The sequence below is a fragment of the Melospiza georgiana genome, chromosome 4 (assembly GCF_028018845.1).
Source record: "Melospiza georgiana isolate bMelGeo1 chromosome 4, bMelGeo1.pri, whole genome shotgun sequence".
In the NCBI taxonomy this organism is placed as follows: Eukaryota; Metazoa; Chordata; class Aves; order Passeriformes; family Passerellidae; genus Melospiza; species Melospiza georgiana.
Window position 1 is genome coordinate 42,686,641 of NC_080433.1, and position 12,698 is coordinate 42,699,338.

The 12,698-nt window shown below is 36.2% G+C and overlaps 1 protein-coding gene across 1 annotated transcript in view; it reads left to right on the forward strand.

The window, feature by feature from the left end:
- The window catches only part of PAWR (pro-apoptotic WT1 regulator), a 68,570-nt gene extending 56,114 nt beyond the window's left edge, over positions 1–12,456 (forward strand). Inside the window, exons 4-6 of the mRNA XM_058022931.1 lie at positions 6,894–7,041; positions 8,401–8,505; positions 11,466–12,456. Coding sequence (XP_057878914.1) covers positions 6,894–7,041; positions 8,401–8,505; positions 11,466–11,552 — 340 coding nt within the window. The 3' untranslated portion in view covers positions 11,553–12,456. The remainder of the gene's footprint in view (positions 1–6,893; positions 7,042–8,400; positions 8,506–11,465) is intronic.
- Positions 12,457–12,698: the final 242 nt, after the last annotated feature.

Sequence of the window (12,698 nt, forward strand, 5' to 3'; positions counted from 1 at the left end):
ATCTGACTTGTTGCGAGCTGCTGTTCAATATTTTATGGATGTTGCCATCTATCTTATTTATTGCATAGTCTTGAACTTCAAGTTGAAAGTGAAGGATTATTTGCCACTGTCAACAAAGTGCCCAGTGCTCACAAATACTTAGAGGGTTTTATTCTCCTTGAGTTATACAATGCCCACTGTGGTTGGATTGAATAGTATCTACTAATTTTCTGCTGTATTTGAAAATTTCTGCCTCCCTGAACTAATTTTTCCTGTGAGGGTACTTAAGGTATGACTCCCAGTGCTTTTGCTTTCTGAGTTGAATGCTAAAGGAGTTGGAACTAGAATTGTTCTGGGCTTGTTTGTTTCCTCCAACATCCGCAGTAGGTGAAGGTCTTACAGAAAGCAGCCTCCTCTACAGTAATTCTTATTCAGATCACTCAGATCTCACTGAAGTCCCAAATACAGTAGGAGTCCCTTGGAAAGTCAGATGGTTAGAGCATGGTGCTAATAACACCAAGGCTGTGGATTCAATCCCTGAATGGGTCATTCACTTAAGAGTTGGACTCTGTGATCCTTGTGTGTCCCTTCCAACTCAAAATGTTCTGAGAATCTATGAAATGGAAAATGTCATTCTGTGATTGTACCTAGAATTGGAATGTTAATGCCAAAAGGCAGAATTGAGATAATAGGCTGCTTCAAGGCTCAAATACACTGAGCTTAATTTGCTTTCAACGGTCTTGGGTGTACTCCCTTAGGTTTTTAAAGCAAACTGAGAATGAAGCATGTTTCACATAGGGACAATCACTTTGGGATCCTTTTTGAAACTTACTTGCCACAGTAAATGGCCAGTACTTTGTGGGAGAGAGATGGTTGGTAGACTTTATAGACATATGATAGCAAGAAGGAAACTATATTTTCATGAATTGTTGGATTCTGTAATAGATTCTCTTTCCCATTGAAAGATTGAGCTATTTTCCAGAAATATTCAAGTAGCTTTCTTCCATTCTTACTACTGCTTTTTCTCTTTTGCCTTCTCACTCTTCTCCAGTTATTCCTTATCAAAGGTGGCATCTTGTTTGTTTCAGCATTTTTCTTCACTTCACTGGTTTCTATTTCCTAGTGAAGTTAGGCACTCTTTCCTTTCTCTTCCCCATTTCTCTTACATCCTTATGTTTAATCATCGAGGTCCTAGTCTTCTCTTTATTATTTGTCTGATGTTGTGTGTGTGGTTTTTTCTTGTTGTTTTGTTTTTTTCTTCCTGTCTCCATTATCTGTCCTTTCTGACTTCTAGTCCTGGATTACTGATATCATTCTGGACTTCCAGTGCCTTTCCCTTTCCATTTAACTGTTTTCAGATTTTATGTTATGATCTTTGAGATTCTTCTGCAACTTAAACAATTCTGTGATTCTGCCTCTACACTGAGATACCCATCCTCCTGTATCTGACAAGACAAAAGAGATTAAAAAGCAGGGAAGATCAGTTATGTGTGTTCTTACAGAATCATTGTTCTCTTGGTGTGTTCCAGGATTTAAGGAATTGTATAGATTTTATACTGTGAATTACACTGGCTACTTTCCCCTGTATGGATGCAACAGTCTGTGACTAAACATTTATATGACATTGCTGGGAAACTTATTTCACTGAGTGTCCATTGACTGGAAAACATGTTTACAAATGAACTCTGATGGCTTCTGTGTATTGCTGTGTGCTTAGTGACTTGGACAAACTGAGCCTGTCTCTTTGTGCTGTAAAGTAAATAAAGGTTTGTGATGAGGATCTTCATCTATAAGATCTATAAGTCTATAATTGTAGTCTGTCTTCTGATTTACTTCAGAATTTTTCACACCCCCCAGAAATTTGTGGAGGGGTTCCTTTGTATTTTCATTATTAAGTCCATAAAATATTTTCAGGAAAAAGTGATGGTTTTGTTGTGGGGTGGAGTGGTACTGTGAGATCTATTAAAAGTAGAATCTGCAAGGTCATGCTGACATGAAGGCCACAGGACATGCAGGAGAGTATTTGGGAGCTGTGGTCATTCAGGTGTCCTAACTGTGAGCTTCAAGTGTTTTAAATCTCTAGGTATACTTCAGTGGTAATAGCTCATATCAACTTCCCATTCTTCCATTTTCCTCTCAGTTTTTTTAATGTAATATGACTTGTCTTGGCCATTTCAAACTGCTGTTATGAAACTGGGTCTGTCATTTTTTGCACTGCTTTGCGAATAGATATTTTAAATACTAAACATATTGCCATTAGTAAGAATGGTTTTCTGATTAAGGTCTGATAGTATCAGCATAGTTGATGTTTCCAATGATTTCTCAAACATGAGAAGGACAAAGTACATTTTCTTTATTGAAGTATTTGAGTCTAATCTACATGTAAACATGAATTATGTTTCTTTTGTAAACTAAAAGGCATGTTTGCAAGTAACAGTAATGCAAGATATTTATGCAGACATAGGAATATTTTAATAAACACAGAAAGTTTGTTCTATCAGATTACTTAAAGACTGTCTACTAGTTTTTGAACCAATTTAGATTCTTTAAAAAAAAGAATTGTAAAGCAAACTTTGCAGATTGGAATTTAAAGATTTTTGCATGGTTCTTGAATCAGACAGATCAACTGGATTAGTTTACAAAAAGAGCTAGATTAAAATCTCTTCATGGTTCAGAAGTGTATTCCCCTTATAAGTTTGTTTACTAGTGGAAATGAATACAGTATGGTATGGTTTTATGGCTTTCAGTCAAAATGTCAGAGAGGATTTTTGCCCCCTCTTTTAGGATAGTACAGCACTTTAACATGGAACCCTAGAGGTAGAGACTATTTAGCAGTAATTGTGAAAGACTCCATCATACTTGAGTTTATCATTCATGTAAGAGTTGAAAAATAAATGGGGAAGTAGAGACCATAAGAAAAGAGGGTGCTTCACAGCACTCATTGGAGGGGTCTGAAGTTTGAACACTGCTGAAATTGCCTTGCTCTGTTTTTAGATAATTATAAAACTTAAACTATAACAGTTTACTTGCCATCATACTAACCTTGATCTCACTAATTTAAAGAAACCACAGCTGTGAAATACCATTTCATAATGCTGTGCCCAGACATGCCTGCTTGTCTGTGTTTAGGAGTTCCACAGTGAGAGCTGGCTTTGGAAGCATTGTCTCATCTAGCTTGTTACCTTAGGACCACTGCTTTGCAGATATGAACATTTTATTTTAGACAGGGGTCACTAAAGAAGTTTTTCTTGACTTTTGTAGCCCTTCTTGAGACACTGCTGATGTTATGAGAAGGCATAAACAAGTAGGGTTTATTTCTGCAAAATGTTTTGATGGTCTGAGTTCTGGCTGGAGTACCTCGCTCCCTCTTGGGCCAGTGCTCATGCAGCTGGGCATGCTACTGCCTCAGGGAGCCACCGTGGCTGCAAGTTGATGGCTTCCTTTTGCTTGGCTGCTGCTTCGTGGTTTGAGTAGTTTCCCATTCACCTGAAGGCCAGAGGCAGGAAAAATGGAGGAGCCTAGGGAATGCAGCTGTAGAAAAGGCAAGACTGCCTTTCCTTAGCTCAGCTCTGGAGTCACAAATTTGGTTTAAGTGGTATGAAGTAAAAGAAAGCCAAGGTGCCCTGTTTAGAAATAGAAATATTTAGAAATAAATAGGGCTTCTTCCTTTGCTTCTTCCAGAGAAGCTGTTAGCAACTGACCGGGTTGCAGTGACATAAATAACTAGGAGTTTCCAAATCAGGTACAGTTATAAGATTCTGGCATAAAAATAAGCCTGTCATAGTTGAAATAGAGCTTGGACAGGGTGATTTTCACTGGATGAAATGGCAGTTTGGACAGTGTTTTAGAAATACATTGAGAGAATCAAAGAAGTTTTGGAAGGAGCAAGAGATATTTCGCCTTGCTTTTAAACCTGTCCCTGTATGAATAACTGATTTTATTGTAAAGAAAATAACTAGGAACATCAAACCAAAGTTTCTGTTTCTCTGTAAGAAGTCAAACTGATTTTGCTATATTGTTTTTGTTTTAAGTATAACCAGGAAAACACCTTGTAAAATGTATTTATATTTGTGTATTTTTATATATAAGCATAATGTACAGGTATGCTTCCATAAGGTGGTATGTTTGTTGGCGTTGATTCATAAATGTTCCCTCTTAGTGAAGAGGCTCCATGTTCAGTGATACTGTTTTTCTAATCAGCGTTGTGGAAAGGATCCTGAGGGACATCAGGTACAGCATCACCAGCCAGGCAAGGAAAGGGATTGTCCCACTCTGCTCTGCACTGGGGTGACCTCACCTCAAGTGCTGGGGGCAAGTTTGGGTGCCATGATATAAAACAGACATGAAGCTCTTAGAGAGCATCCGGAAGAGAGCAACAAGGATGGTGAAGGGACTGGAGCAAGAGGCCTTTGAGGAATGGCTGAGGTCACTTGGTGTGTTCAGCCTGGAGAAGAGGAGACTGAGGGCAGGCCTCATTGCAGTTGCACCTTCCTTGTGAGGGACAGAGGAGAGTCAGGTACAGATATCTTGGCACGTGTGATCCATGACAGGACTCAAGGGAGGGGCATAAAGCTGAGTCAGGAGAGGTTTAGGTTGGGTATCAAGAAGTTTTTCAGCCAGAGAGTGGTTGGGCACTGGAATAGGTTTCTCAGGACAGTGGTCACAGCACCAAGTCTGTCTTGATTTCAAGAAGTGAACAGTGCTCTCAGGCACATGTGACTCTTGGGGTGTTGAGGGCCAACAGCTGGACTTGAATGATCCTGATGGGTCGCTTCCAAGTCAGCATATTCTGATTCTGTGATTCTTTCTCATTTAGCACTCATGAAGTGACTTTGCATCTGAAGACTTAAGTTCCATTCTTTGTGAAAGATGTTCTTATTGTGTCATGGGTAGTACTTTTTTGCCATTGCTGTGTACTAACCATTGGTTATAACACCCCAAGTAATGAACTTTTTATCTGTTATATTCCTTGTGTTAGGTTTTGGACTCATGCTTTCTTAAATGGTTTTTTAAAATCCCATTTCCTAGAAGCCTCTATGATATGCTCTTTGTACTTTCCTACAGTGAGAAGGAATGTGTTCAGTAGGGTCTGCTGCCCAGTGGAATAGGTGAGGAAATTCAAGTCTGAATGTCAGGGGGAAAAAACCCTGAAAGTGAAAGCATTTTCTTTATTAATGAAACCCTTCCTGTCCAGGTATTCTTTCTTTTAATCTTTGTGTAGGAGCTTCTGCCAGTATCACTCACTGGAGCTAAGTTTAAATACTTCAGTATAGTGGCAAAAGTATTCCTTTTTAAATTATGAAAAGTTGAGACTTTTTTGTGTGGTCTCTCCTTGAGACATTAACAGCACAAAACTACAAGTCTTTTAGGAAACTCAATAACCTAGAATTTATAGAGTTAAGTTTAAATATTTGTCTTATGTTGCAACATGCATATCCGGTCCTAGAAATGTTTTATAAAAAATCTTCTGGATGAAGAATAAACAGTGCTAAATATGGTAATAACATGAAGCTACAAAATTCCTTACAATTGTGTCAGTGTGTCTTGGAAACTTCACACATACTGGAGCAAAAGAATATTTATATCCACGAAAAGACATCCCTTTGCCAGATACTCCTGCTTTTGATTTGCACTATATCCATCTAAATCTGCATGTTGTCAGCAGCAGGTTTTCTAGAGTTATGAAATGCAAAATTGTTAAATGAACACATTAATCATGTACTCTTCTGTGTTTTAAAGGAAATGTTGAAGGGATGCTCATAGTTCTTTTCATTCTTTTCCTAAGTGGTCTAGAGCACCAGTGTATACATACTTCAGCTGTGTGATTTTGCAGAATCACAGGCTGGTTGATGATGGAAGGGACCTCTGGGGTAATCTTGTCCAGTCCCCTGCTCAAGCAGGGCCACCTAGAGCTGATTTTTGAGGACCATCTCCAGGTGGCTTTTGAGTATCTCAGTTTTTTGGTTTTGTTTTGGCAGTTTGTCTGTATATTTTAAGTCTAAGAAGTGTAATTTTGGTGAATTGGTGAGGGAGAGTCTCTTTGTCTGTTCTCAGGGCACTCTGTTCTGTTGTTTTTAGTTATTCATTAGAATCTTCATTGAAGGTGAGTAACATTACTGTTTAGGAAGAAAATGGCTATGGGAAGGATGCTGTTAGTTTTGTGACTGAAAATACTTGACTTATCATACATATTTTTATATTAGTACTGTTTTTTTACATGCCAGTAGTAATGGAGATCCTGCATGCTTTTTAAAAAAACATACCTTATGTGCACTTGCAGTGCTTATCTGTTGATTCCATGGCTGATTTTTAATAAATAGACATGTAATCTAGACCAAGTAGTCCCAAGGGACCACTTAAGGAAGTGTGTCAGCCAACACAGCTCTGACAAACTCCTCTGTACCAAAGTTCTGAAGTAAAATATCTGGAGATGGCATAAAATTGGTTTGTTGGGTCACATCACTTTCTCACTTCAGTTTGCTTTCCATTCCCTTACAGGCTAAATCCATAGTTCCCAAAGCATTAGTCAATATTCTTATGTTTTGGATGTGTACCTGTTTTTTCATCCCTTATGTTTTCATCTAGTTAGAAAGATTCTTGGTTTAAACTCTGTAGTGGCACTTTAGTTCTTGAAATAAAGGCATTTAGCATGTTTTTTAATGTGCATAGTTAATGAAACTTGAAAAATAGGATAAGTATGTGTTTATGGTTTATTACCCATGTGATGAAAGCTGCATTATCCAAGTATTTGAATCCCTGAGGCAGTGAATTTAGTGAGTTCTCAGCTGTGGAATATGTTCTCTGCAGTTTATTAGACTGACCTACTGACTGCTTTGGAGAGCTCTTCTGTGACTGCTGTCATTTCTGTTTTGTGAGGTGTGTAAATAGGTGTGTGCTTTCTCTGCCCCTCACAGTACAGCCAGTGCACCAGAGGATGATGCTCCAAACAGATATTCCCGACCAGAGAGGACAGTTTACGGCAGATACAGCAGAGATGCAAATTCTTCCGGCAGTTCTCTACCAAGTAACTCTTTGGAGAAGAGGATTGAGGAACTTGAAAGGGTAAGCACCAACTAACCTTGCTATGGCATACTTCTGAAATGAAGTACTTTTGAAACTCCATGGGGAAATTTGCAGGTAAAACACATAGAAATTATGCAAAATGCTTGAAGTACAGATAGTTACATCTACAAAAACATGCAGAGAGTCAGACTGACCGAGAAGAATGTGAACTTTGAAGTCACAGATGTTTCATTTTCATTTGGTATTTAAGTGAGAAATAGTTAAGGCAAAGATAATACACTTATAAAGCCAGCAGTGCTCTGTGTGCTTCTCCTGTGTACCTTGTGATACACCAACACAGAGCAAATACCTTGGGGGAAGAAGGAGCTTACCGGCTGTTCACAAGGTTACAAGCTGGTTTCTGATCTACTGCTTGGTTTGTTTTATTTAGTATACCAAAATATTGTAAAATTTATCTGCTGTCTAGTTGTTTGTTAGAGCTGTAAACATTCAAAACACATATTTAAAATGATTTGCATTGTTTCCTACTGATTTAATAAAAACAATTTTGGGAGAATGTAATAATGTTAGATCTGAGCTTTTGGCCTATGCCAGTATTTTGCTAAATAATTTCATCTGTGTAATCTATTACTGGCTTCTCTGTCTTCCTCTGAAGTGGATTTTTTGTGGGTAACTTCACAAATATTCTTGAATCGCGTGGGTGAAAGTTACTAAGTTAACACAATTTGAATAGGCCTTTTTTTTTTTTGAAAGGGGGAAAATTACATGTGTTTTGTAGAAATTGCTATTTTTGATTTAAGACTTCAGGAATCTTCATTTAAGTAGAGTATACCATAATCCTCCCTTCTAAATCATCTTCTTTCTGAAATACTTAAATTGCCAGTAAAAAAAAAAAGCAGAAGATTTAAGCACTTTCTTTCCTAATGAACATTTTCATTCTTAATCACATTCAGGCCCACAGATTTAAAAGTGAATCTTCATGTCTTGTTAATGAAGATAATACCGTATACATGTTACCATTTTTTATAATGGTATTATAAAAAACCAACAACAGAAAATCCAACCAACGGTAATTTGGGAGCTGATACTTTATATTTACTTCTTCTGTTTTGGGCCTCTGTCCAATTCTGTGTTCAAGCTTAAATTAAATATAAACTAAAACATTATCATTGAATCAAACCAAACAGATTTGCTGTTGTAAAATATTCTTAGATGTGATTCTTTAGCTCCTTGAAATGTAAAAGGACTTGAAGATGTGGGCTTGACTTGCAGTAGAAAAGGAGTTATAGATAAATGTGTGTGTGTGTGTTCTTTCTTTGTTTTAGACAGTGTTAACTTAAAATTGTTTCTTGAAACAAGAATTTACATTTTCAACTTCATTCTTTATTCTGGTTATAGGAACTTGCAAAAGAAAGACAGGAAAATGCAAGATTAATGAAGATTGCACAGGACAAAGAGGAACTAATTGGAAAGCTGAAAGAAGAAATTGATTTATTAAACAGAGTAAGCAAATACTTTCTTCCATGGCCCTGTAAGGAGGGAATAAGTGTCTGCATTCTCTGTTGTATTCTTCAGGTGACATCCATTGGGCAAGATCAGAAAAGAGTTAATGTGGGGGTTTTTTGTATTTGTGTAGCTTTTCAAGAGGTATATCAGTAAGTAGTATTTTCTTTCTAAGGTGACTTGTATTTGTCATGAGTAACTTCCCTAAGTCTGCTCAATTCCTTGTTGTTCTAAGTGTTTATAAAGCAAGGTTATAAAACCAAAAGCTCTTTATATTTTGAGACATATTCTCATACTGTATATTGTTGATCCCATATAAAGACAGAATAAGACAGAGGGCAGGAGACATGAGGTAACATCAGGCAAGGTGTGAAGGCAGGAGAGAGGGCTAGAAGAGTGAGATATGCTTGGAAATAGGATAGGATAAGAAGTTTTAAAGTTGATTTTAAAAAAATTGTACCAATTTTAAGGGCAAACAGAAATTCTTTCACAGGGTGTATTATTGACCTCATCCTGCACTTCCTGGGTGTTAATATGTGCAGGTATGGGAAGAATACCACATCAGATACCCTAGAACTTCTTAAAAGGCCATTTTATTGTGTATCTTTCTGACTGCTCAGCCCATATTTAGCAAAATGCTCTTTCTAGAAGTTTTAGTCAGTTCATAACCACAGATGCATCCCTGATTGGCAAAGACCTTGTGTTGCACTTGAAAAACTTTTTCCAAGAATCATGAGAACTTCTTGGTAGAATTTTTCTCATTTTAAGTGAGTATATTTATTTAACGTGACATTATCATTTTGCTGAGCTCAGTCAGTACATCACAGAGATACTTAAAGGATATGAGCTGCATTTATATTGAGGAACAGAAAAGACTTTCTCCTATAAACAAGCATTCTCTCATTCCAGTATATTAGAAATTAAAGGTAAGTCTGCCATGTTCATTGTAAGAAAGGGGCAATTGCTTCCTAAGAACCTTAAATGTCTGAAAGACATCTCAAAATATTTGAATACTTTGTAGGCAAAGTTCAGCTGTCAATTAGTTTACACTTAGTCATCTCTGACCTTACTAAGATGTCAGTGTAGTTAAAAGCGTGTTTGGAGAAAGTCTCAGTGAGGATTTACAGTCCAATTAATGTCAATTGCATAGTTATCAGTTCTTTTGGTATGTGAAGTTCAAATTTTCTTGCTATTGCATCTTTTTTTTGTTAATAAGCATAAATTAGTATTGTAATTTTGAATAAGAAACTTTAAATTTCAGAGTGGCAGAATCCCCTCCATCTCTCAACCCATTGTTTCTGTAGATCCTTAAAGCTGTTATTTTTGTTGGCTTATGTTCAAGAAACTTTTACATGCAGTAATTTCTGGAATGTTATTTTTGCAGTATAAACATTTCACAAACTTTTAATATTTTATTTTGAGTGTATTACACTAGAATTTTAAACAGGAGGTATTTAGGTAAGCTGTAATTGAGATATCCGATGGCTCGATCACCAGATTTAAACATTATAATACAAGTTTTATGTTTACCAAACTAAAAAGAAATAGTTTTATTGAAAATGTGTTGTCCCTTCCATCTATCTGCTTATTAATCTGAATTGTACAAAAGAGATTATAAAGTGTATTTGTTTATACTAAATTGTATTTTTAGCATCTATCCACCAAAACTTACCCTGTTTAGGTATTTAAGTCGCTTGAATCTGTTATGTTGGAGTAATCAAATGCTTTTCCTGGAATTGGTTCATGCTGTGATGCAGCTTTACTTCTGTGAGGCAGAGAGAAGTTTCTGCTAGTGATTTCTTGATTCTACTCTAGAAAACAATAAAGGGATTGCAAAGTACTGAGGTGTGGATTTTAGCTTGGCAAACTGAAGAGGCTTTTAAAAATCATTATACCAATAGAACAGATTATCTCTATTCTGGAATGACCTCACTGAGAAAGAAATAAGAACCTGGGCTTTGTATGTTAAACACTGCCTAACAACTTAGAGGACCCTGAGAGAGAAAATCTCTTTACTTCTTAAGGCAAGAGGGCAGTTTGGCAGACTTGAATCAAAAACCACATAGGATCTCCAATGAGAATTCTGGTTCATTTTCCTTTGCCCACCTTTCATTTTTCTCCTTAAAATCCTGTCCTTGACATCACTCTTCTGTTTCTTCATTCTTTTCTAGTTCACATTTTGGTTTTTGCATGAGAATTTTGTACACAGAAATTGCATTTATTGAAGAAATGTTTGCATTAAGCAGTTATTATTACTGATTTTCACTTTAAAGGTTTGAAAAAGCTTGTTAGGAGTGAAGAAGTGAAATGGGAACTGGACAAAAATGGTAATTAGTGGAAAAAACACAAACATTTGTGTGTGTCAAACACATTTTCAAACACTGTGAAGGCAATCTATTTTGAGCACCCATTACTTCTCTGTGCACACTGTCTGTTCTTCCAGTAGCACTTCAGACAAAAGCTACAAAGTCCATTTTTATTTTTTGCTCCACAGGAAAAAAGTGAACTGGCATGTCTTTTTCTGAAAATTTTTATACTGAATACTCAAAACAGGATTTCTTGCAGTAATAATCAGTGATGTGTATACATGGGAGCCATAGTTGCAGACAGGCAATTGGGGAAAGCAGGAAGAGGAGCTGATTAATACACTCTCTGTATATGCCAGAAAAATAGTCACCCCCATTCTATTTTGGTTTCTTTATGCATTAATTCCTGCTGTAGCTTTGATTTGAACATGTTTCTATTTAAGGTTCTTAGGAATATAATGTTAATATTTTGTAATTATAGTAACACTTTGAAACAGGCTGGTTTAACATTTCTAAGTGCACCTACTGTGACACTAATTCTTCCCTGTTCCAGCTTCCTCATTTCAGAGCTAAGATATTAAATTTCTGCTGCTACTAATTGAGAGTTGGTATTTCCATCCTGAGAAGTGTTTATTTTTCTTTTTTCTTGTACAGGATCTCGATGATGTAGAAGACGAAAATGAACAATTGAAGCAAGAAAACAAAACCCTCTTAAAAGTTGTTGGACAGCTGACAAGGTAGAAGATTCAGATGTCAATGAGGAAAGATTTAAAAAACTACTGATTGAACACTAAGGTCAATATAGTAATATTTCCTGTGTTGCAGTATCTTATAATAACTGTCTTTGTATTTATTGTTAGGAAACCAGATGAATGTTTATTTTCATAGTGCTTTCTCCTTTGTTCAATGAAATGGCATAAAATTTGGGGTGTATTTTTAGCTTTCTTTTCACATAAGCATGATTAAAATTTTCAACATGTTTCAAAATTTTAAGTTCAAAAATATTTGGATTTTGTATCTTCAGATTACAGCTGCAGAAATTACAGTAATGTAAAATTCATAGCATCAAGATAATTTTCAGTCCATGTGGGTGTATATTTTTGAAATTAATGGAAGCAATACATATGAGCTTTGTTTACACAGATTCAAAATATGTATTTTGGGAAATGCTTCCTTTTTTGTTCAAATTGCTGTACATTGGAGGCCTTATTACTGATGTATAACATTTTGCAGATTGATGACTTGCTCCAGAACTCTTGTATGTTGTTGTTTTTTATTGTGTATGAAAGATTGACAGTAGTAGAGAGTAGCAAATTTTTTTTCCTGTGTTTAACAGTATTCTGTCAGAAGGGGAAGGTTTTACTAAAAAACTGCAAAACAAACAAATGCAAAACACCACAAAGCCAAATAAATCACCTCTCATATCAGCATTAATAAGTTCTTAGAATCACATTGAAGTTGTGCACTGCAGTTTATTTTATGGCTTTTGCTTTAGCAATGAATTGCAAGTTTGCAATCAGACAGTTTGTTTGCTGTGTTGAGAATTCAATCAAAGCCTGGAGCTTTCATTTTAGCAAAGACACTTCTTGTTGTCATCCTAAAATTTGTAGTGATCATAACCCATACAAGTTTTTGGATTTTTTTTTTGAGTGAAATTTTTTTTTTTTGTATATGACAAAATAGAGGGGCATACTAGTGATTTGTGCCTTTTTGAAACATCAAATGACATACAAACCCCATTTTTATCCTTGATTTTAAACTAACAAGTTGTTTAAAAAGTGCCTGGTTAGATGTTACAATCCAGTTATGGCTGTGTGTGGATTCCTTTATGACATGATGGCTGACAAAATTTTCCTTAGACTTTAATCACAGACCTCAGTTAACATT